Source organism: Carex rostrata, chromosome 7 (genome assembly GCF_964058835.1).
Source record: "Carex rostrata chromosome 7, lpCarRost1.2, whole genome shotgun sequence".
Taxonomy (NCBI): Eukaryota; Viridiplantae; Streptophyta; class Magnoliopsida; order Poales; family Cyperaceae; genus Carex; species Carex rostrata.
This window is the reverse complement of record NC_135924.1, coordinates 11,129,346-11,150,707: the sequence shown is the minus strand read 5'-3', so window position 1 is coordinate 11,150,707 and position 21,362 is coordinate 11,129,346. Positions and strand designations below refer to the sequence as shown.

Here is a 21,362-nt window from a genome sequence, read left to right as displayed (position 1 = left end):
TGGGCCCCACATATTATTTGCAAGGATGTTCCGCGTGGGTCCCACCTGACTATTTGCAAGGGTAATGAATGTGAGTCCCACCTGATTATTTGCAAGAATATCATAGAATCCCTCGTTGTACCAACCCAATACCAACCCGGTACCAACCCAATAAGCTATTACATTTCCATTAAACCAGATTTACATTAACACATTGAAATATAGAGATAACATTTAATAAGCATTAATCAACATAGCACAATTATCATACATTGTACCAAAATATCAAAAAATATTACAACAAAAGTACTAAAATGAACTTCTAAATATATCCAAAATATATCCATCACCATAATTTACAGACAATAAATTAGTTGCATAATTCTAAAATATGTCATTAGCGCCAATCATCAGACAACATTTAAGCACATTCAAGATAGCTTTTGCAATCAAGTACCTAATTAAATAAACAATCAAAATATTAAATAATAAGTATTTAAGAAATCCATAAATAGAAGTCACAGAGCAAGTATATACCTTTGCAATTTGCTTAACATTAATAACATACTTTGCATCTTTTGTATTTGGATTAGTTATTTTGGTACATCTTGCAACCTGCACCAATGATAAAACAATTGTCTAAAAATATAGAACATATGACTCTTTTATGAAGGTGCAAGAAAATTTGAAAGCTAACCACAGAGATCATTTACAGTAGTGGATGTTGGCAACTAGCTCCAAACAAAAAGAGATGTAAACCTCACATAATAAATCAACTTAGAACATATGTACCTGTAGAATCAAAGTGTGATGAGGTCAAACTTCACCATCTACAATTAATAAAATTGAATATATAATTTCAGTTTTAAGCAACTAAGCAAAAGAAAGGTAACAAGAAAATGCTTCTCTGATAACCGCTCTAGTATGTCGGGGTCTAGCCAATCAGAAACTTCCTTCTGAGTTGGCATTAGGGTTTAGGAAAGGTGCAGGAAGGGGGAGGGGATCGTCTACGCTCCGTAAAGGAGGAATCGCTTTCGCCATTATTGTATGGCCTCAGCCTTTCTGTGAGGAGGCTAAAATTCATACTCAATAATACAGCATTTAATCAACAAGTACCATGAAGAAAAAAAATGAGAATTTATAAAGATCTCGATTTTGATATAATTACACAAAACATCCATTTTCACGGTTACCACTATGGCATTATTTGTTTAACTCATATGCACTTGATGGATCCAAAACTTTTACAAGGCAATTCACAATTAGACTTTAAGAAAACACATTATCTAGCAAACCAGACCTGAGCATGGTGAAAATTAAGGAGGTTGGCTGTTGGCCTGAGCTGCAGCTGAGACTTGATCCTATCTGCCCTGACCTTTTCGTAAGCCACTAGAGCTTGATCCATCACTTCAGATTCTATCAATGGATTAATTCTCATTTGCATTTGTTTTCTACAGATTAAGAAAGAGGTAACTTTATCATATTTTCTTTCCAAGTTATTTGCTTTTTTTTATCAAAAGTACCCAAATTAATCTGTATACAAGGATATATTCGTAATTTATCTTTTTTTACCAGAAAATATTGAAAAATTTAACATTATTGCTAAATGGATTGGTATGAACTTGTACAGTTCTCAAATCTTCAAGTGATAGTTGAAAATTTCTTGCCCAAATGCTTAAAAAATTATCTCTACTTTATTCATGTCTTAATAATCTACTTTATTCATGCCTTAATAATTTAAAAGAAGAAAGAAAAGAGGAACAATCTAATCCAGTGAGAAAAGTTAGATTATTAAAATGTCAAATTTCAACTAACGCACAAGTCATCGCATATAAGAAATGCAAACAAAATTGAAAAGAAAAATCGAAACAAAGAGAAAACTTACGATAGCCTCCAACTCTACAGCCGGTGCGGCGGCTCCGTCTACGGCTCCGTGGCGGCTACTTCACGGCGCTGGCTCAGATCGGGTCCCTCTATGGCCGGTGCGGCGGCTCTGTCTTGGTGCGAGAAAGAACAACGATATTGAACTTGAGGGGCTCGGATCGGCCGATGCGGCGAACGAGTAGCAAGGATGAGATGGCAGCATGGCTCCACTAGACCACTACCCAATTGACACGGCTGATACTAGAGTTGTTCTGAATAGACAAACAGTGGCAGGAACCGGTAATTTACCGCTGCCTGTGTTGCCGGGTAAGGCTGTGGAGTCGGGTTGTTAGGTCCTGCAACCTGTCTTACCAGAGAAAGATGCAAATTCAGACTGTCACCTGGGCCTCTTGGGACGGGTGAACCGTAAAAGCAAGGTAAAGGCCGGCTTTGAAGGACAAATATGTTTGCTGGTACTCTTTCAAATTTGTTTGGTTCATTTTGATACAACTTGATACCGTATTGGTGTATTAAAGTCTCAGATTAGTTGTTTAATTTCTTTCAAATTTTGGAGTTAACCCTGGATGGCCAGATATTAATATCATTTTCGCCATGATATACGTGCTTGCGCACACGCCTCCGTCATTCTGTTAGTAATGTCCATCAAACAAAAAAAGAAACATCAACATGATGTTGGGTTTCGGGGTAACCAAAATCCGTTTAGACTTAAGCTGCGGAAAGAACGTAGAACAAAAGTTTTTAATTCTAACTTAAGCCAAAGATTAAACGGGGCATGTCAGGAAACTTTCCAAGGCGGTCCACCTTCAGTATTCATTTGGCATCAAAACCCAATTTAATCCTTTTACAGATCTACTCCATGATTGATTTCTAAAACTTTAATCTACTTACCAATTAAATAGATTAATATAACATATTTATACCTTGTTTCCAAATCACAGTTGGAATGCAGACCGAGCGAGTAGAGCCTCACCAGGGAAGAAATTGACTCGGAGTATCACACGTGTGATACCTCTATAGGTTATCCACCAGGACTAACCAGAGAGCGGTTTATTTCTTTTGCCAGAAATACTATAAACCGCGGAATTCTGCAAAAACACTATTCATAGGGAAAAGACGAAAACCCGTAAACACGAATTTTCGGTTACTCAGTTTCATCAATAAGCAAAAACTGACATATCGCGAAATTCGGTAAAATACTATTCATCGATCCCGTAAATATACTCCACAACAACTCGCAAGATTATACGTCAACTACGTATAACTTTTTTTTTCTCAACCGAAACACTATTTGGGAGAGAAACCGAGAAAGAGAGAAAATACCGATTCGATTCTGCACGAAACGATACAAGTGAATTAGCGGTTTTTCTCTCTACATGCACCCCTCTATTTATAGGCTTTTGAGGAGGTTCGCAAAAGACTGAAATACCCCTCAACATATGCCTATTTACAAGATATGCCATTGAATGGATAAGGATGACATGTCATGTGGATAAGATCGATGACGTGTCATCTGGATAGGATCGATGACATGTCATGCGGATAAGGACGAATCTGAAAGACCCGAATGCCCTCGGCCCAAATACAAGTAATATTCGTATAATTATTCTGAACAATTATATATATTTTTCTTGCGATTGTTGTTTCGGTAATTTATACAACGTGTCCTGTACATTTATAAATTAACCGGTTAACTTTTATACAACGTGTCACATACGTTTATAAATTAACCAATGTTTTTGCTTGTTATTTTTACATAACATTTATAATTTAATTATAACACGTATAATTAATTATAACCATCTTACTATTGATCATAACAATTTATAATCAATCACAATAAGATTCTCCAATTAACTCCTATATGGTGTGACCCGATAGGATCTGTGTTATGTTGGTAAATAGAATTAAAACTGTTTTAACTTCTATAATCATGAGAGACATCTGGCAAAACGCATCATGACCATCCAATTACACAGATGATGCTGTACAGTACAATATCACGATCCAGTAAACAATTTACTTGTGTCAGTTCTTTTGTCACATAGCTATCAAATTAGTTTCAAGGTAGGTGTGTGTCATCCTTGTAAACTTAATCTTTTCTTGATCTTGAGCAGATTATCAAATATGATTACTCTTGTAATCATACCGCGCGCTGATAATCTTACTCTTGTGATGCTATAGCTCGTATAGAGATACGAGGGAGAATAGTACTTTTGATAAACCATCACTACCTCAGCTAAGCCATGTATACCGAAGAGCTACCGTTATAACTGCATTTTACCGACAGCGTTTGATAACATTCACACATATACATTTCTTAGTAGGAAAGATGAATACCTCATACTTTAGAACTTAACACTGAATGAAAACATTAATGACACGAACACAATTCCGTATAATGTTTCATTCGGGGTCTGTCAGATATCATGTTCCTGGAACATATATCTATGTGATTAAAATGACAACTCCTTGTCTATGGTCTGTAAAACTTGACCATCATTTAATCCACATACTAACCTTACAGCGGTAATTAGTGTTCCTGCCAATTACCTTGGTCAGTGACCTTTTAAGAGTATATATCATCTATATTATGGAGTTTCACAATTTCAGTCATGAACTCGAAATGATCCATAAATGCAATAATACTCAAGGCAACAAAATGATATTAATCATCCAATTAATAAACAAAGCTTTATATAATCAAAATTATCGTATTATTGACTTCTAGATTATTACAAGCTAACACATGACATTTTTCCCATATCAAATGTTTCTTTTTGTTTTCTTTACAAATGTGCTTTTGGGCATATAGTTTTATTTCTGACTTTGAATTTATGCTAATTTTTTCATTTAGATTATATCTCATGTGTAAAAAAAAATATGCAGGAGGACATACGAGATATTTCAGTAACTTGACAACACAAGTGCAACACAAGTAGATAATTTCGAATCATTCCCAAATTATACCTGGATTATTTCCGAATTACGAATTTTTGACATCGTCGAACCGAACATGAATAATTCATTTGTCACTATGGCTATGCTCCCCTGGGCAATAAAAGCCAATGCAGCAGCGGAATATGACAATCAATGCTACAGATAATCCGCCACATAGAATCCATACCTCGGGACCGACTACTCTGCTCTGAGCACTGGATTATGTTTTGGATGGGCTCGACTCAAGCTAGTGGTTTGCAACTCGGGCGGGTACGGGTACCCCGGGTATACCCGTCTCGGGTACGGGTACGTCTCGGGTACGGGTATACTCGGGTACAAGGGTATTCGGGTACGGGTATGGCGGGTATAATTTTCAAAACCCATACCCTACCCGTCCTATACCCTTACCCGTGTACCCTTGACGGGTAAGGCGGGTACGGGTATTTTTTTTTTTTTTTTTTTTGCTGTTTTTTTTCTGGTTTTTTCTGGTTTTTCCTGATTTTTTCTGGTTTTTTTCTGATTTTTTTGGGGGGAAAAATCAAATTTTTTGAATTTTGAACTGTGATGAACAGTACTCGGGTATACGGGTATGGGTACTCGGGTAGTCGGGTACGGATTTAGTCGGGTACGGGTTAACTCGGGTAGGGTAAACTCGGGTATTGGTCTAAAATAACGGGTCCGTCCGGTTTTTGCCCGTACCCGCGTACCCGAGTACCCGACCCATACCCGGGCTCGGGCACGGGTACCCTAGCTGGCGGGTACGGACGGGTACGGGCGGGTATACCCTTAACGGGTTTTATTCAACCTCTAACTCAAGCAAGTGACGCGGATAAGATTTTGTTATCTCTGAGTTGTCCGTACTACAAATAAGCTCTAACCTTTTTTTTTTTTTTTTTTTTTTTTTTTTTTTTTCTCCTTAAATTATCTAAATAGCAATTGAGTTAATTTTAATTTCCAAATATTTTTTTCGTGTAATAACTCCTAGCCTCCGAGTCAATTAAACAAAAAATCTTCTAATTTTTATTTGTAGTGTTAATATTCAAATTTTAAAAATTATATTTATAACACTTTACAATGTACAATGTTATTCATAAATTTTTAGATCTCTATCTGCAATTATTAAATTTTAAATTAGGATAGTTTAACTTTTAATTACTTTTATTTTTAAGGCAAAAAATAAAATATTCATTTCACCCATTTTTTTTCTCTGATATTTCTCGTCTATTTTTCCGACGATCCGTGATAAATTTTGCGAATTTAAAAGTACAAACATTTTCTACTCGATTTTATGTCTCAAATAAGATTCAAGAATAAATACTTTTGAGTTATTTTTTTTTAAGTAAAGCCCATGAGCACTTTAAATTCTCAATTTTTTAAATCTCAGTCTACAACCATTTAAACCTATGATATATATCATTTAAACTACTACATTCAAGCATTTAAACCTCTGATATCGATCATATAGTATCACGTGTTAAAGTAGTACACTCAAGCATTTAAAACACTTCAATTAACTTTTAAACCTATGTTTACAATCTTTTAAATTACTTGTGTCAAGCATTTAAATCTCTGTCTACAACTGTATCAAGTACTCGTGTCAAGCATTTAAACTTGTGTGTACAATCCATTAAGTTTTTTTTTATTATTTATTTAGCTTCACAACCTTTTAAACCTATGTTATAACCCTTTAAAGTACTTGTGTCAAGTCTTTAAACTTATGTCTACAACCGTTTAAAGTAGTTGTGTCAAGCATTTAAATAGTTTCCATGTCAGATTTAAAAAATTGTAGACTAAGATTTAAAAACATGAGAATTTAAAGTACACATGAGCTTTACTTTCAAAAAAAATAATACAGCGACTTGAAAATAACTCAAATTTTTTTTATGGATCTTATTTGAAAGAGAAAATCGAGTAGAAAACGTTTGCACTTTTAGATTCGCAAAATTTATCACGGGTCGTTGAAAAAATGGACGAGAATGATCAGAGAAAAAAAAAAGAGTGGGTGAAATGAATAAATCTTTTCTTTTTCCTTGAAGACAAAAGTAGGTAGGAGTTAAAATTATCTAGATTTAGAATTTAAATGCTTATAGATAAATGTTTAAAAGTTTTCAAGTAGCATTTTAAAAAGTTATAAACAAACGGTTCGTTTTTTTATTCAAGTTTCTGTCTAGCCGATCTTGCTATCATTTTTCGAAGTTTTTGTCTAATGGATATGCTCATCGCTCTTCTCTTCGACTTCCTGGAGGTTTTTATTCAACAAACGGTTTGTTTTTTTTCTTCTCTTAAACTCTTCTTCGCCTCTTTGGCAATGAAAGTGTGGGAGGAACGAGTTGTATATATAGATACTTAGTTTATATGTTGTTGTATGTTTTGGTTTGTATTGATGTTTGTTATGTGCTTTCTTTCTTCTCCTCCTCTTCTTCCTCCGTTCTTTTTGACTCTTATAATGGTGGCTCTCTATTTGGACCTCTGAGTAGTGACTGTTCCGATTCGGTTGATTCAGTTTCTGATCCGGTCTGATTCAGTACCTTTATTGGAACTTCTGCGTGGTGACTGCCTCGGTCTGACTGATTCAGTTTGCGTTCCAATTTGATTTAGTGCCTTCGACGATGAAGTCTGCCAATATGACAAACTTTGTGCACAGAGAAAATAATCAATAGGCTACTATCATTTCCATGAAGCAAAGATGACTAAATTTATGTTCACATGATGCACATACATTTGTGCTTTTTTAAATTCATTTACAAGAATGTGATCTCGACATCTTTGTGTTTATTATAAAATGGCCACTGTTGTTGTAATTTCAGCTCTAGCTAGCTTTTCAGAATGTTGAATCACTTTGGTCGATCACCAGTCAGAGATGAATTGCAGAAGCAACTTCACATTGTATTGCCGGTATGATCCATGAAAAAGATGTACTAGACAATGATAAGTTGGTAAAAAGTACATCTAAAGAAAGATAAAAATCGGGACGTCTGATGGATATCAGATCAAATTCAGTATGATTTTCAATCAGAGTCGTTTGATTCACAATAACATTCGCACAGTAAATCTTAAGTTTAATTTGAATGAAGTGCGCATGAATCTTGATAAATATTAAATAATTACAGCCGAACGTCAAACCGACCAATGCTCATCGGACCACCCCCACTGCAAAACAAACATCTTGATGAGATGGATGAAGTTTTCTTATGAAACCACCAATTAAGCATGAGGTCCAGGGGCGAATACAAAGTCAATGAATGAGAGTCAATTGACTCACATTCATTTTCAATTTTTTTTGTATTTAGATCTTATATTGAATAAAATTTAAACTAAAATATTATAAACAGTATAAAATTGACTCTCATTTATAATAAAAAGTTTTTTCATATATTTGATCTCTATTTATATTCGACCCTCATTGTCTAAAAAAACCGAGGTCCTATTTCAAACACACACACCCACAACAGAAAAAGCGGCTGAGGTGACGAGGTATGGGCCGTGAAGAACACATATAAAGCCCAATATTATTCACAATTAAAATAATCATTCACAAGGCGTGGGCCCAGTGTCTTGGGCCGCATTTCATTCTTTCTGTTCTATCTGTCGATTCGAGTAGCGGAGAACTTAACAAAGCTCAAGCACACTTACATAACGTCGATCTTTATTGGCGTGTTAAGAAACAAAATTTATATACTACAGGGGAATCTTTTTTGTAATGGATGGAAGAGTGCCAACAAACATACTACTTGGGAAAAAAAAAAACATTAAAAGCCTCCAACATGGTATAAGCTGCTCAATCAAGATAAAGGTGCTAAACAAATACACTTGAAATAGTACAGGGATCGGGTTGGTTGTGCCTCGGAGACTACTTTTGCTTAACCTCTCCTGACCATTCTATGTTTTATTTGGATTAAAGATTCTGTGTTTTATTTGGATTAAAGATTCAATTGATAAGAAAAGAAAAACGAGCTAACAGAGTTAAGACAGCAGATATATAGAAAAGGATTACAATCACATTCAACTCTTAATTATACAAATTAAATTAATAATTAACTCCTTGCAGTTAGTCATGAACATTACATATATAAACAAACAGAATCATTAAATCTCAACAATTCGGTCTGTTGTTAATACCGCACTTAGCCGGTAGGTTCTTAGCTTGGGCAACATTAATCCCCAAAAGAGGAATAAAGTAAGAGTTCTCGTGCGAGCATAAGCAGTTTAGATCAGCGGTTTTAAGATTACTGCAGCATTCGTCTGTCGGTGGTGACGGATTCGTTCCTCTTACTGCTGGTAGACAAGACTGGAGTCCACCGCCATTCACCCTACAAAAGCTTAAAGCAGACACCGCATTGTGACTCATCATAAGACAAGACAGCAGCACTGTCACAATTGCCAACTTAGGGAAGGAAAGGAGCGCCATATTGCAAAGAAAATCAAGCTACTTTTATCTCAAATTTTGTTTGTGGGATGTGGATACAGTAGTTTAATTTTGAGGTTTGAAATGGGTAGTGGTAATATATATAGAATAGATGGAGGTTGTGTTGTTGAGATTTTGGTTCAAATTAATATTTATGTTTGAGGTCGAAAAATGTTTTCGAATTAAAATGTATTTGGTCCTTTTTATGGTAATTGTATTAAACAGAACTAACAAAAACAGTTTATTTTGTTTATCAATTTTGTTGTATCGGTACATTTAGACCTTTAATCTTCACTTGCTTATTTTGGCATTAGAGGATAAATTAGAATAGTTCGTTAGCTGACTGGATGAACAACTTAATAAAATTCCAACCATTTTCTAATTTTAAGTCCTGGGCAACAATTTTGTTTGGCAAAAGTTTCGGCTAGGCCTAGATATATTTGACTTAACAATTAAGTTCAGGTACTACTTCATCAACAAGTCTGGTAAATCCGACATGAATTTGTTTGTTTAGACCTTGATTAAAGGGGCAATTTCATGTATGTCCCTCAAAAGTTTCAATATTACATATTTATTCTTAAAAATCATACAAACTAACATATTTGTCTAATCTAACTTTATAAGATATCAAATATCTCCAAAAATAATTAAATAATATTTTTTTAAACTTAAAAAATTATTTTACAATATTAATTAATAATATGTTGACTATTATGCTCTTCGTTAAGTTCTCCTCTCTAAGGCGCCAAACCTCCCGCCTCTCTCTCTAAACGAAAATGGAATATTAAAACAGCAAGGGGCGGCAGAAATCTGTCAGAGGGGAGGCGACTAGGGAAGGCAGGGAGAAATATGTGGTTTGGCGCATTTGGAGAGAGAGGCGGGGGAGGTTTGATGCCTTACAGAGAAAAGAACTCAAGCAGACTAAAGAGACTGAAGAGCATAATGGTCAATATATTATTAATTAATATTGTAAAAATAAATTTTAAAGTTTTAAAAAATATTATTTAATTATTTTTTGTGACATTTGATATGTTATAGAGTTAGATTGAGCAAATATGTGAGTTTGTACAATTTTCAATGACAAATATGTAATTACTGATTTTGGAGGGATAAATATGTAGAGTAGAACTAGGGTGTTCTTAAGCTCACCAAAGTGTTTGGTGAGCTTGACTCCAAAATTCATCAAATTAGTTTCAAATGACGAATCCGTACCGTTGGAACCCGCCTATTTTACGTGTGATGCGTCTACATGTGAAATTTTGGAACTTTCGAATTAGTTTAGTATAAAGTCAAGCGGTCAAAACATGTTCAAAAAATGAATGCACTAAAATTAATTTATTAACCTTCTAATTTTGACCAATTGACTTTATACTAAACTAATTCGAAAGTTGAAAAATTTTACATGTAGACGCATCACACGTAAAATAGACGGGTTCCAACGGTTCGGATTCGTCATTTGAAACCGATTTGACGGGTTTTGGAGTCAAGCTCACCAAACACTTTGGTGAGCTTAAGAACACTTAAGAACACCCTAGTTCAATGACAAATATGTAATTACTGATTTTGGAGGGATAAATATGTAATATTAAAACTTTTGAGGGATATATATGAAATTCCCCCTTGATTAAATTGTATGGTTTATATTTCATACTTGCTTCTTGGTTTTAAGTGTATTTAATTAATGATAACCAAAATTTATGCTAATTGTGCTTGAGTTCACATCACTTAATTAAATATATCACAAACATGTTATGCAAGTAATTTGTAATTTTAATTTGACACATGTACTTTAACAGGGCACATATTAACTAATATGAAAGTAATTGTAAGAACATCTAAATAAAAATCCAACAAGTAATTCAATTGATAAATTTATTAAGACGATTTCTAAAATGGTCTTGAGTTCAAATCATGTTGGATACAATATGGGGAGGAATTTTGTGAACCTTCTTCATCACAAAAAGTAGCAATAAATCAATCTCTTTTTCGCTCTCTAATTTATTCTGGACTCACCTCATTACTTTTTCATCAACTAATCAACTTCTGACAATGTACATTGCTACGAATTCATATCACCTACGGTAAATTTTTTGTTTAGATGCAGTCCGTCCGATTAGAATCTGCACGAAATCAAAAGAACTTGTCACTTGTGCATTCCACCTCGGATCGGATTAACCTGGATTCTGATCAGATGGTCCAGATCTAAACAGAATATTATGTTACCTCAGAGGATATGGAGTGCTGTGAATAGAATTCTTACTTGCCATACTGCCCCCCTACGTCACCCCCGAATAGGCACCGGACATGTTGGTCACACAAAATATGAGATATCCCAGAGGATACGCACTCAAGCAAGTAAGAATTCTATTCTGAATGATTTAGAACTTCAGATTGATCATTAGAATTTTCAAAATAAAAATTTAAGTCTATAACAAAAGCGCAGATCAATATGCACTATGCATATATAACACAGCCTGACTCGTAGGGCCAATTTAAATTTTAAGAAACATATAAATAAATAAAAGAACATTCACATTTTTTTTTGTGTATCCCAAGTCCAAATTGACACGGATTTTTATTAAAAGTAGAACTGAACTTTTCTGAACTGTTTATGCGCTCGTTGTTGTAATTTTTGTGGAACTTGAGAGCATTTTTCTAAACTGTTTTATGGTTTGTAAACAGTACGTTGTAATGATATCATGAAATATGAATGGGAAAGGAAGAAAAAAAAAGAGAGAGGATGCTCTTTGTCTGCCTCACTTGGAATCTGGAGCAGGCCATGCCAAATTAATTGGAGTGTTGATGCATCATGCATGCATGGCTTGTTTAACTATTATACTTCATCAAGTCAAGTAAAATATATGAGTGTTTTACCTCAATTTATTTCATATCATAATTATATTCTGATTGAAAATTTTCATCATTTCATATTATATATAATATATAACAATTAAATAAATAAACATAAGAATTATCTCTAATCACAAATCAGAACTTTTATATCAATATTAGAATCCAAATGCGCCAAATCACATATTTCTCCCCGCCTTCCCTAGTCGCCTCCCCTCTGACAGATTTCTGCCGCCCCTTGCTGCTTTAATATTTCATTTCCGTTTGGAGAGAGAGGCGGGAGGTTTGGCGCCTTAGAGAGAATAGAACTTAATGAAGAGCATAATAGTCAACATATTATTAATTAATACTGTAAAATAATTTTTTAAGTTAAAAACAATATTATTTAATTATTTTTGGAGATATTTAATATCTTATAGAGTTAGATTAGACAAATATGTGAGTTTGTATAATTTTTAAGGATAAATATATATGTAATATTGAAACTTTTGAGAGAGATATATGAAATTGCCCCTTTAATCAAGGTCTAAACAAACAAATTCATGTCGAATTTACCAGACTTGTTGATGAAGTAGTACCTGAACTTAATTGTTAAGTCAAATATATCTAGGCCTAACCGAAATTGTTGCCAACAAAATTGTTGCCCAGGACTTAAAATTAGAAAATGGTTGGAATTTTATTAAGTTGTTCATCCAGTCAGCTAACGAACTACTCTAATTTATCCTCTCTAATGCCAAAATAAGCAAGTGAAAATTAAAGGTCTAAATGTACCGATACAACAAAATTGATAAACAAAATAAACTGTTTTTGTTAGTTCTGTTTAATACAATTACCATAAAAAGGACCAAATACATTTTAATTCGAAAACATTTTTCGACCTCAAACATAAATATTAATTTGAACCAAAATCTCAACAACACCACCTCAATCTATTCTATATATATTACCACTATCCATTTCAAACCTCAAAATTAAACTACTGTATCCACTTCCCACAAACAAAATTTGAGATAAAAGTAGCTTGATTTTCTTTGCAATATGGTGCTCCTTTCCTTCCCTAAGTTGGCAATTGTGACAGTGCTGCTGTCTTGTCTTATGATGAGTCACAATGCTGTGTCTGCTTTAAGCTATTGTAGGGTGCATGGCCATGGACTTCGGTCTTGTCTACCAGCAGCAAGAGGAACGAATCCGCCGCCACCGACAGACGAATGCTGCAGTAATCTTAAAACCGCTGATCTAAACTGCTTATGCTCGTACGAGAACTCTTACTTTATTTCTCTTTTGGGGATTAATGTTGCCCAAGCTAAGAACCTACCGGCTAAGTGCGGTATTAACAAAGGACCGAACTGTTGAGATTTAATGATTCTGTTTGTTTATATATGTAATGTTCATGACTAACTGCAAGGAGTTAGTTATTAATTTAATTTGTATAATTAAGAGTTGAATGTGATTGTAATATTTTTCTATATATCTGCTGTCTTAACTCTGTTAGCTCGTTTTTCTTTTCTTATCAATTGAATCTTTAATCCAAATAAAACACAGAATCTTTAATCCAAATAAAACATAGAATGGTCAGGAGAGGTTAAGCAAAAGTAGTCTCCGAGGCACAACCAACCCGATCCCTGTGCTATTTCAAGTGTATTTGTTTAGCACCTTTATCTTGATTGAGCAGCTTATACCATGTTGGAGGCTTTTAATGTTTTTTTTTTCCCAAGTAGTATGTTTGTTGGCACTCTTCCATCCATTACAAAAAAGATTCCCCTGTAGTATATAAATTTTGTTTCTTAACACGCCAATAAAGATCGACGTTATGTAAGTGTGCTTGAGCTTTGTTAAGTTCTCCGCTACTCGAATCGACAAACAGAACAGAAAGAATGAAATGCGGCCCAAGACACTGGGCTCACGCCTTGTCAATGATTATTTTAATTGTGAATAATATTGGGCTTTATATGTGTTCTTCACGGCCCATACCTCGTCACCTCAGCCGCTTTTTCTGTTTTGTGTGTGTGTGTGTGTGTGTGTTTGAAATAGGACCTCGGTTTTTTTAGACAATGTGGGTTGAATATAAATAGAGGTCAGATATATAAAAAAACTTTTTACTATAAATGAGAGTCAATATTATAATGTTTATAATATTTTAGTTTAAACTGTATTCAATATAAGATCTAAATACAAAAAAATTGAAAATGAATGTGAATCAATTGATCCTCATTCATTAACTGTGTATTCGCCTCTAAACCTCAGGCTTAATTGGTGGTTTCATCAGAAAACTTCATCCATCTCGTCAAGACGTTTGTTTTGCAGTGGGGGTGGTCCGATGAGCATTGGTCGGATTGACGTTCGGCTGGAATTATTTAATATTTATCAAGATTCATGTGCACTTCATTCAAATTAAACTTAAGATTTACTGTGCGAATGTTATTGTGAATCAAACGACTCTGATTGAAAATCATACTGAATTTGATCTGATATCCATCAGATGTCCCGATTTTTATCTTTCTTTGGATGTACTTTTTACCAACTAATCATTGTAAGTACATCTTTTTCATGGATCATACCGGCAATACAATGTGAAGTTGCTTCTGCAATTCTTCTCTGACTGGTGATCGACCTAAATGATTCAACATTCTGAAAAGCTAGCTAGGGCTGAAATTACAACAACAGTGGCCATTTTATAATAAACACAAAGATGTCGAGATCACATTCTTGTAAATGAATTTAAAAATGCACAAAGGTATGTACATCATGTGAATATAAATTTTGGTCATCTATGCTTCATAAAAATGATAGTAGTCTATTGATTATTTTCTCTGTACACGAAGTTTGTCATGTTGGTCGACTTCATCGTTGAAGACACTGAATCAAATTGGAACACAAATTAAATCAGCTAGACCGGGACAGTCACCACGCAGAAGTTCCAATAAAGACACTGAATCAGACCGGATCATGAACTGAATCAACCGAATTGAAACAGTCACTGCTCAGAGGTTCAAATAGAGAGCCACCATTATAAGAGTCAAAAAGAACTGAGGGAGAAGAGGACGAGAAGAAAGAGAGCACATAACAAATATCAATACAAACCAAAACATACAACAACATATAAACTAAGTATCTATATATACAACTCGTTCCTCCCACACTTTCATTGCCAAAGAGGCGAAGAAGAGTTTAAGAGAAGAAAAAAAAACCGTTTGTTGAATAAAAATCTTTAGGAAGTCGAAGAGAAGAGCGATGAGCATATCCATTAGACAAAAAATTCGGAAAATGATAGCAAGATCCGCTAGACAAAAACTTGAATAAAAAAAAACGAACCGTTTGTTTATAACTTTTTAAAATGCTACTTGAAAACTTTTAAACATTTATCTATAAGCATTTAAATTCTAAATCTGGATAACTTTAACTTCTACCTACTTTTGTCTTCAAGAAAAAAAAAAAGATTTATTCATTTCACCCACTGTTTTTTTTTCCTCTGATCATTCTCGTTCATTTTTCCAACGACCCGTAATGAATTTTGCGAATCTAAAAGTACAAACGTTTTCTACTCGATTTTCTCTTTCAAATAAGATCCATAAAAATAAAATTTGAGTTATTTTCAAGTCACAGTATTATTTTTTTTTTAAAGTAAAGCTCATGTGTACTTTAAATTCTCAAGTTTTTAAATCTCAGTCTACAACTTTTTAAATATGACATGGAAACTATTTAAATGCTTGACACAACTACTTTAAACGGTTGTGGACATAAGTTTAAAGGCTTGACACAAGTACTTTAAAGAGTTATAACATAGGTTTAAAAGGTTGTGAAGCTAAATAAATTTAAAAAAAAACTTAATGGATTGTACACACAAGTTTAAATGCGTGACACGAGTACTTGATACAGTTGTAGACAGAGATTTAAATGCTTGACACAAGTAATTTAAAAGATTGTAAACAGAGGTTTAAAAGTTAATTGAAGTGTTTTAAATGCTTGAGTGTACTACTTTAACACATGATATTATATGATCGATATCAGAGGTTTAAATGCTTGAATGTAGTAGTTTAAATGATATATATCAGAGGTTTAAATGGTTGTAGACTGAGATTTAAAAAATTGAGAATTTAAAGTGCTTATTGGCTTTACTTAAAAAAAAATAACGTGAAAATAACTCAAAAATATTTATTCGTGAATTTTATTTGAAACATAAAATTGAGTAGAAAATGTTTGTACTTTTAAATTCGCAAAATTCATCATGGGTTGTCGGAAAAATAGACGAGAAATATGAGAGAAAAAAAATGGGTGAAATGAATCTTTTCTTTTTTGCCTTAAAAATAAAAAGTAATTAGAAGTTAAAACTATCATAATTTAAAATTTAATAATTGCAGATAGAGATCTAAAAACTTATGAATAGCTTTGTAAAGTGTTATACATATAATTTTTAAAATTTGAATATTAACACTACGAATAAAAATTAGAAGATTTTTTGTTTAATTGACTCGGAGGCAAGGAGTTATTACACGAAAAAAATATTTAGAAATTAAAATTAACTCAATTGCTATTTAGATTATTTAAGGAGAGAAAAAAAAAAAAAGTTACAGCTTATTTGTAGTACGGACACCTCAGAGATAACAAAATCTTATCCGCGTCACTTGCTTGAGTCGAGCCCATCCAAAACATAATCCAGCAGAGTAGTCGGTCCCGAGGTATGGATTCTATGTGGCGGATTATCTGTAGCATTGATTGTCATATTCCGCTGCTGCATTGGCTTTTATTGCCCAAGGGAGCATAGTGACAAATGAATTATTCGGGTTCGGTTCGACGATGTGAAAAATTCGTGATTTGAAAATAATTCGGATATAATTTAAGAATGATTCGAAATTATCTGGACCAGAAATTTCAGTCTGAAAGAGAATAAAAAGGTAAGAATCATGTGCAAAAATGCAACATTTTAACTTTGAAAAATAATAGAATTAAATCCACTAATTTCATTAGATATTATATTAATCAAGTATAAGATTCTAAAATAGAAACCTAAAACTTAATCGTCATGTCCAAAAGTTGCAAAATATAATATTTAAAAAATAATAACTACAAACATCTTAACAACTAGCTGCACCACAATATATCAAATTACACAAATTAAATGAAAACATAAACATAAACGAAGAATCAATAATTAAATCGCAATCAACATCTTTCTCATTCAAGGCGGCATGAAACATTGAATTTAGCTGGTTGTTAAGTCCAAAAACTTTTCTAATGGGAGTAAAAAACAACTCTTGAGCTGGGGCCTCCTCCGTCAGGGACACCAAAACCTCTACAGCCGTTTGTTCTACTTCCTGTAGTTGATCTGATATATCTTTTAATATCAGAAAGAAGAATCAAGACTCAAATATACAACATTAAAGTTAATTTCTATATGTCTATTATCATTTTAAATAATTTAATTAAAAACTATTACCCAACTGAAACCAGCAATTGTCCAATAATAACACAACAATCTATAGGCTTCGTTAATTTCTATAAAGCCACACATAATTGATGCTACCAAAAGAAATTGTACTTTCCTTCCTCTTTTTTATTCTGATATAATTAAGAATTAATATATACTTTCTGCATTTCAAGCAGCTTTTTTTCACAACAAATTGGCAAGCAATTAATCTAATATTAATTAAAAGGGAAATTAAACACCTATAATTTTAAAGAAACAATAAAACTTGTCACTAAAAATTTGACATAATTCAAAGTGAGAATCTAGAAAAAAAAATCTCGAACAACATTGTCGTATAACTTTAAAGATATAGCTCGTTTACAATAATAAAAATTAATTTGTAAAATTTCTGAATAAATTGAAAGTAATAGCTAAGAAATTAATCTTGTTCAAACTGTACATCCATCTTTCTGTAAAGAAAAAAAAAACTCATACCATATTATCAGCTACTCGTGCTACATCCACACAGCATCCAGCGGCTGTGCACAAAGATGCCACGTAGAGATCTACGTGTCTTGTCAGTTTTAAATATATCCACATCCTTGTCGAGCCTGCATCGTCTGCATTAACTCAAAAGAGCATTTTTTTGAGTTGACATATTTCGGCCGTCTGATTTTAAACGGAACTAACGAGCGGATCTTAATATTAGTGTGAATCTAGTTCGAACGGATCTTAAAGCTAATCGGACGGTCCATATGCATTAATTCGAAAGATTCTTCTTTGAGTTAATGCAGAGCATACGAATTCATCCTTGTCTCTTTCTCGTTTCCCTCAACGCCGCATCAAACCACAAAGATATATTTGTGAGCAAAGAGCCCGCTCTAAGCCTCTAACCATAAGAAAATAAAAAAAACCAATTTAAGAAAGAAAGAGCACACAGCACACGCTTCCAGTACACTTCTCCAACGAGCGATCCAGATTTAACCGTCTTTGGTGATCAAATATATTCATTTTTTTTTTTCTCGGTGAAGAAGAGAAGACACATTAATGGCTCGACTTGTCAGTGGCGTCTCTTTCCCTGTTCTCATTGCTCCATCTTCGTCCAGGTTAGACAGCGTGTTATTTTCAGAGTCAAAATTAAGTGTGTTTGGAGTGGAGATTATGCCGTTGCGGATAAATTTTCCCTTTATTATATTATGAAAATGAATATTAGTTTGATTCTTAGTGGTAAATTGAAACCTCAAAGCTAGAGGATCAAACTTTAGAGAGAGAGACAACATGTTCATGACAATGTATTAGTTTTACTCAGTGTAGTAATATTCGGTCTATTTGGCCGAATATTCGGTTGCAATCCGAATAGAAATTTATATTCGGTCCGAATATGTGGTTTAGAGCATATTATCGGTTTAGAGTATATTAACAGTGATAAAAATACCGATTTAGATTATATTAATAGTGATTTATACCACATATTACCAGTATAGAGTATATTAACAGTGATAAAAATACTGGTTTAGAGTATATAAGTAGTGGTTTATACCACATATTACCGTATACTTGTTTATATATATATGAATTCTCATTTAAAATCCGCATATATAAGTCTGCATAAAAATCCGCATATGCGGTGCATACTGTATATGCGGTATGTGGTGGCTTTCTATATACCGTATATAAACCGAATATTAAAACACTGGTTTTACATAATAAATTTTGCTAAGTATCCACAAAAATAATTGCAAAGATGAACTCAGGTCAATGGCTAGCTCTATATCAAATTTAACTAATTGCTAATTAGATTGTAAAAATAAATAATATGGGTAATTTTACAATGTTGCCCTTTTTTAATAAAAATCAGGCGGACTTATAATTGTGACCATTTTAATTGTATTTTGCACTTTAATCCACAGATTACAGCCAAATTACTCTACAATTTTGAGACTGCAGGGGCCTAAGCACCAAGTTAGCCGTATAAAGAAATGGATCAGTACCACCTCTGTGAGGTACTAGATTGGGCTAATTTCCTTCAAGAACTTCCTTTTTTTGAGAAATTGCTTGTCTTATAGTAGTAATACATGTGTGAATAGATGTGATGTGAAGAATTGGTCTTTGCGTTCTGGCCTAGAATCGGTACAACTAGAAGTTCCCGCATCAGTACCAGTTCGTGTTGCAAATGAGCTTCTTCAGGCAGGGCACCGCTATCTTGATGTTCGGTAATAAACTAAACATTGGCATTTGCAATTCAAAGCTTCTTTACTTTATTTTTTCTTGCTTAGCTTTCTTTTTTACTGTCTGGAGGACATATTGATCTAATTTGGTCAACTAGAGGCTTAATTAAGCTTAATTGAACGATTATGGTAAACTGGACCCTATTTGGGAAATTTAGAGTTTGTTGTACTACTGATGCTTGAAGAGGCTATGGATGAGTATATATAGATTGTTTTGAATAATTTAATGTTATAAATATGACATGACTCACTAATCTGCTAAAATTTGGGCTTGTTGTCTGAGGTTGCGATTCTTAGGTCATGTAACAAGCCAAGTTTTTGGATGAATTTTAGCAGTTCTTAGCTAAATTTTAAATTTAAGCAATTCTTAGGTTGCAATTCTGAGTTAAATTTTATGTTGAATATTTGTAGAAGTTATTTTAAATTGGTGAAATACTTTTCAATTGTGGTTACTAGGACTGAAGATGAATTTAAGGCTGGACATCCAGCGGGAGCAATAAATATCCCATACATGTTTAAAGTTGGATCAGGTAATTATATTGGCACTTCTTTCTATCCATTATATCACTTGAAAAAAATTGCAAAGAAATCAGAAGAAATTACCAAGATAGACTAGAAATGTACCCAAAAAAAAAAAAAACATTGGTACTAGGAAGCAAAGCTCTTGTACAATTTTAAGAGGTTATGATTTTCTGACAATCACCTGTTGGTGTACGATAATTTTTCTTGCAGGGATGTCAAAGAATCCAAAATTTTTGGAGCAAGTTTCCGTAGTTTTTTCTCAAGATAGCGAAATCATAGTTGTATGTGATATTATCAGATCACTTTTCCTCTTATAGGTTGTCCTTTCTTAACTTTTATTCTGATTTTGTGAAACCTATTCCTCTTTTGATCTATAGGGATGCCAAAGTGGGAAAAGGTCACTTATGGCTGCAACTGAACTCCATTCTGCAGTAAGTTGGTTCAACTTTTCTTTTGTTTAGTTGTTTGTTTAGTTTTTACCGACTTTAGCCTGATACCATAATAGATGACACGAACCAATGTACCAGTCATTCCATCCAACCATTCCTTAACCAATTTGGGTTCCCTTATTTTGTGGGCTAGTTTGGTTTTTAGTTCTGGTCGAGGTGAGGTGAGACATTTTGAGAAATTAAGTGAATAACTAAGGCTTATCGATTGTTGCAACCTGCAATGCGCAACTTGGTACTAGTTTGTCATACCAGCCAATTTGATAATCCAATCGTTCCAATGTTTCTCGTGTGTATTTGCTGCATATTTACTGTTTATTTTTATGAATTTTAATTTTCAGGGGTTTAGAGCTGTAATGGATTTGGCAGGTGGATATTCTGCATGGGTTCAGAATGAACTTCCAAATGAGCGTTCTAGATGAAAACACAAGAGATTTATTTATTACTTATTATGGAATTGAAAGAATAGTCCTTATTTTTGTCTACTTTTTTTTTTTTGCTTTACACTGATCTTTTTCTTACTGAATGAATAATCACTAGCATGGTGTTGTAAATATTTGCGTAATAAATATGAAATTTCTTCATACAACATGAATTTGCATTTTCATTATGATTTGTTGCTTGCGCACATACTTATTCTTTTGTTCATTTTGCCTACTACAAAATTTGATCTACAAATTAAAGTAGACACGGTGCTTGATCATATA

At 33.5% G+C, this 21,362-nt stretch overlaps 1 protein-coding gene and 1 long non-coding RNA gene across 9 annotated transcripts; one reads left to right on the top strand and one right to left on the bottom strand.

Annotated features, from left to right (window-relative positions):
- Window positions 1-199: 199 nt before the first annotated feature.
- On the bottom strand, window positions 200-2,139 carry LOC144557249 (uncharacterized). Of its 7 annotated transcripts, none has more exons than XR_013512573.1 (4): window positions 1,865-2,139; window positions 693-1,430; window positions 517-594; window positions 200-436 (listed from the first exon to the last, which is right to left on the bottom strand). It is a non-coding gene; the product is annotated as an uncharacterized LOC144557249 (long non-coding RNA). The 7 variants fall into 7 exon arrangements; XR_013512577.1 differs by lacking the exon at window positions 200-436 and having other exon boundaries at window positions 449-594; window positions 693-1,041; window positions 1,280-1,395; window positions 1,865-2,123; XR_013512574.1 differs by lacking the exon at window positions 200-436 and having other exon boundaries at window positions 449-594; window positions 693-1,041; window positions 1,280-1,430; window positions 1,865-2,121.
- A 16,147-nt stretch (window positions 2,140-18,286) lies between these two features.
- LOC144556616 (thiosulfate sulfurtransferase 16, chloroplastic-like) lies at window positions 18,287-21,244 on the top strand. Of its 2 annotated transcripts, XM_078304997.1 has the most exons (7): window positions 18,287-18,565; window positions 19,370-19,462; window positions 19,547-19,672; window positions 20,144-20,217; window positions 20,420-20,490; window positions 20,587-20,640; window positions 20,997-21,244. In XM_078304997.1, exons 1-7 carry the CDS (start codon window positions 18,507-18,509, stop codon window positions 21,075-21,077), a joined length of 558 nt encoding a protein of 185 aa, XP_078161123.1. In that variant the 5' UTR covers window positions 18,287-18,506; the 3' UTR covers window positions 21,078-21,244. The 2 variants fall into 2 exon arrangements, with proteins under 2 accessions (XP_078161123.1, XP_078161124.1); XM_078304998.1 differs by lacking the exon at window positions 19,370-19,462 and having other exon boundaries at window positions 18,371-18,565.
- The last annotated feature ends 118 nt before the right edge of the window (window positions 21,245-21,362 follow it).

Coding starts and splice junctions, on each gene's coding strand:
- LOC144556616 (XM_078304997.1), top strand. CDS start 18,507: ATGGCTCGACTTGTCAGTGGCGTCTCTTTCCCTGTTCTCATTGCTCCA. Junction 20,218..20,419: donor CATGTTTAAAGTTGGATCAG/GTAATTATATTG, acceptor TTTTTCTTGCAG/GGATGTCAAAGAATCCAAAA. Junction 20,491..20,586: donor AAGATAGCGAAATCATAGTT/GTATGTGATATT, acceptor TTTGATCTATAG/GGATGCCAAAGTGGGAAAAG.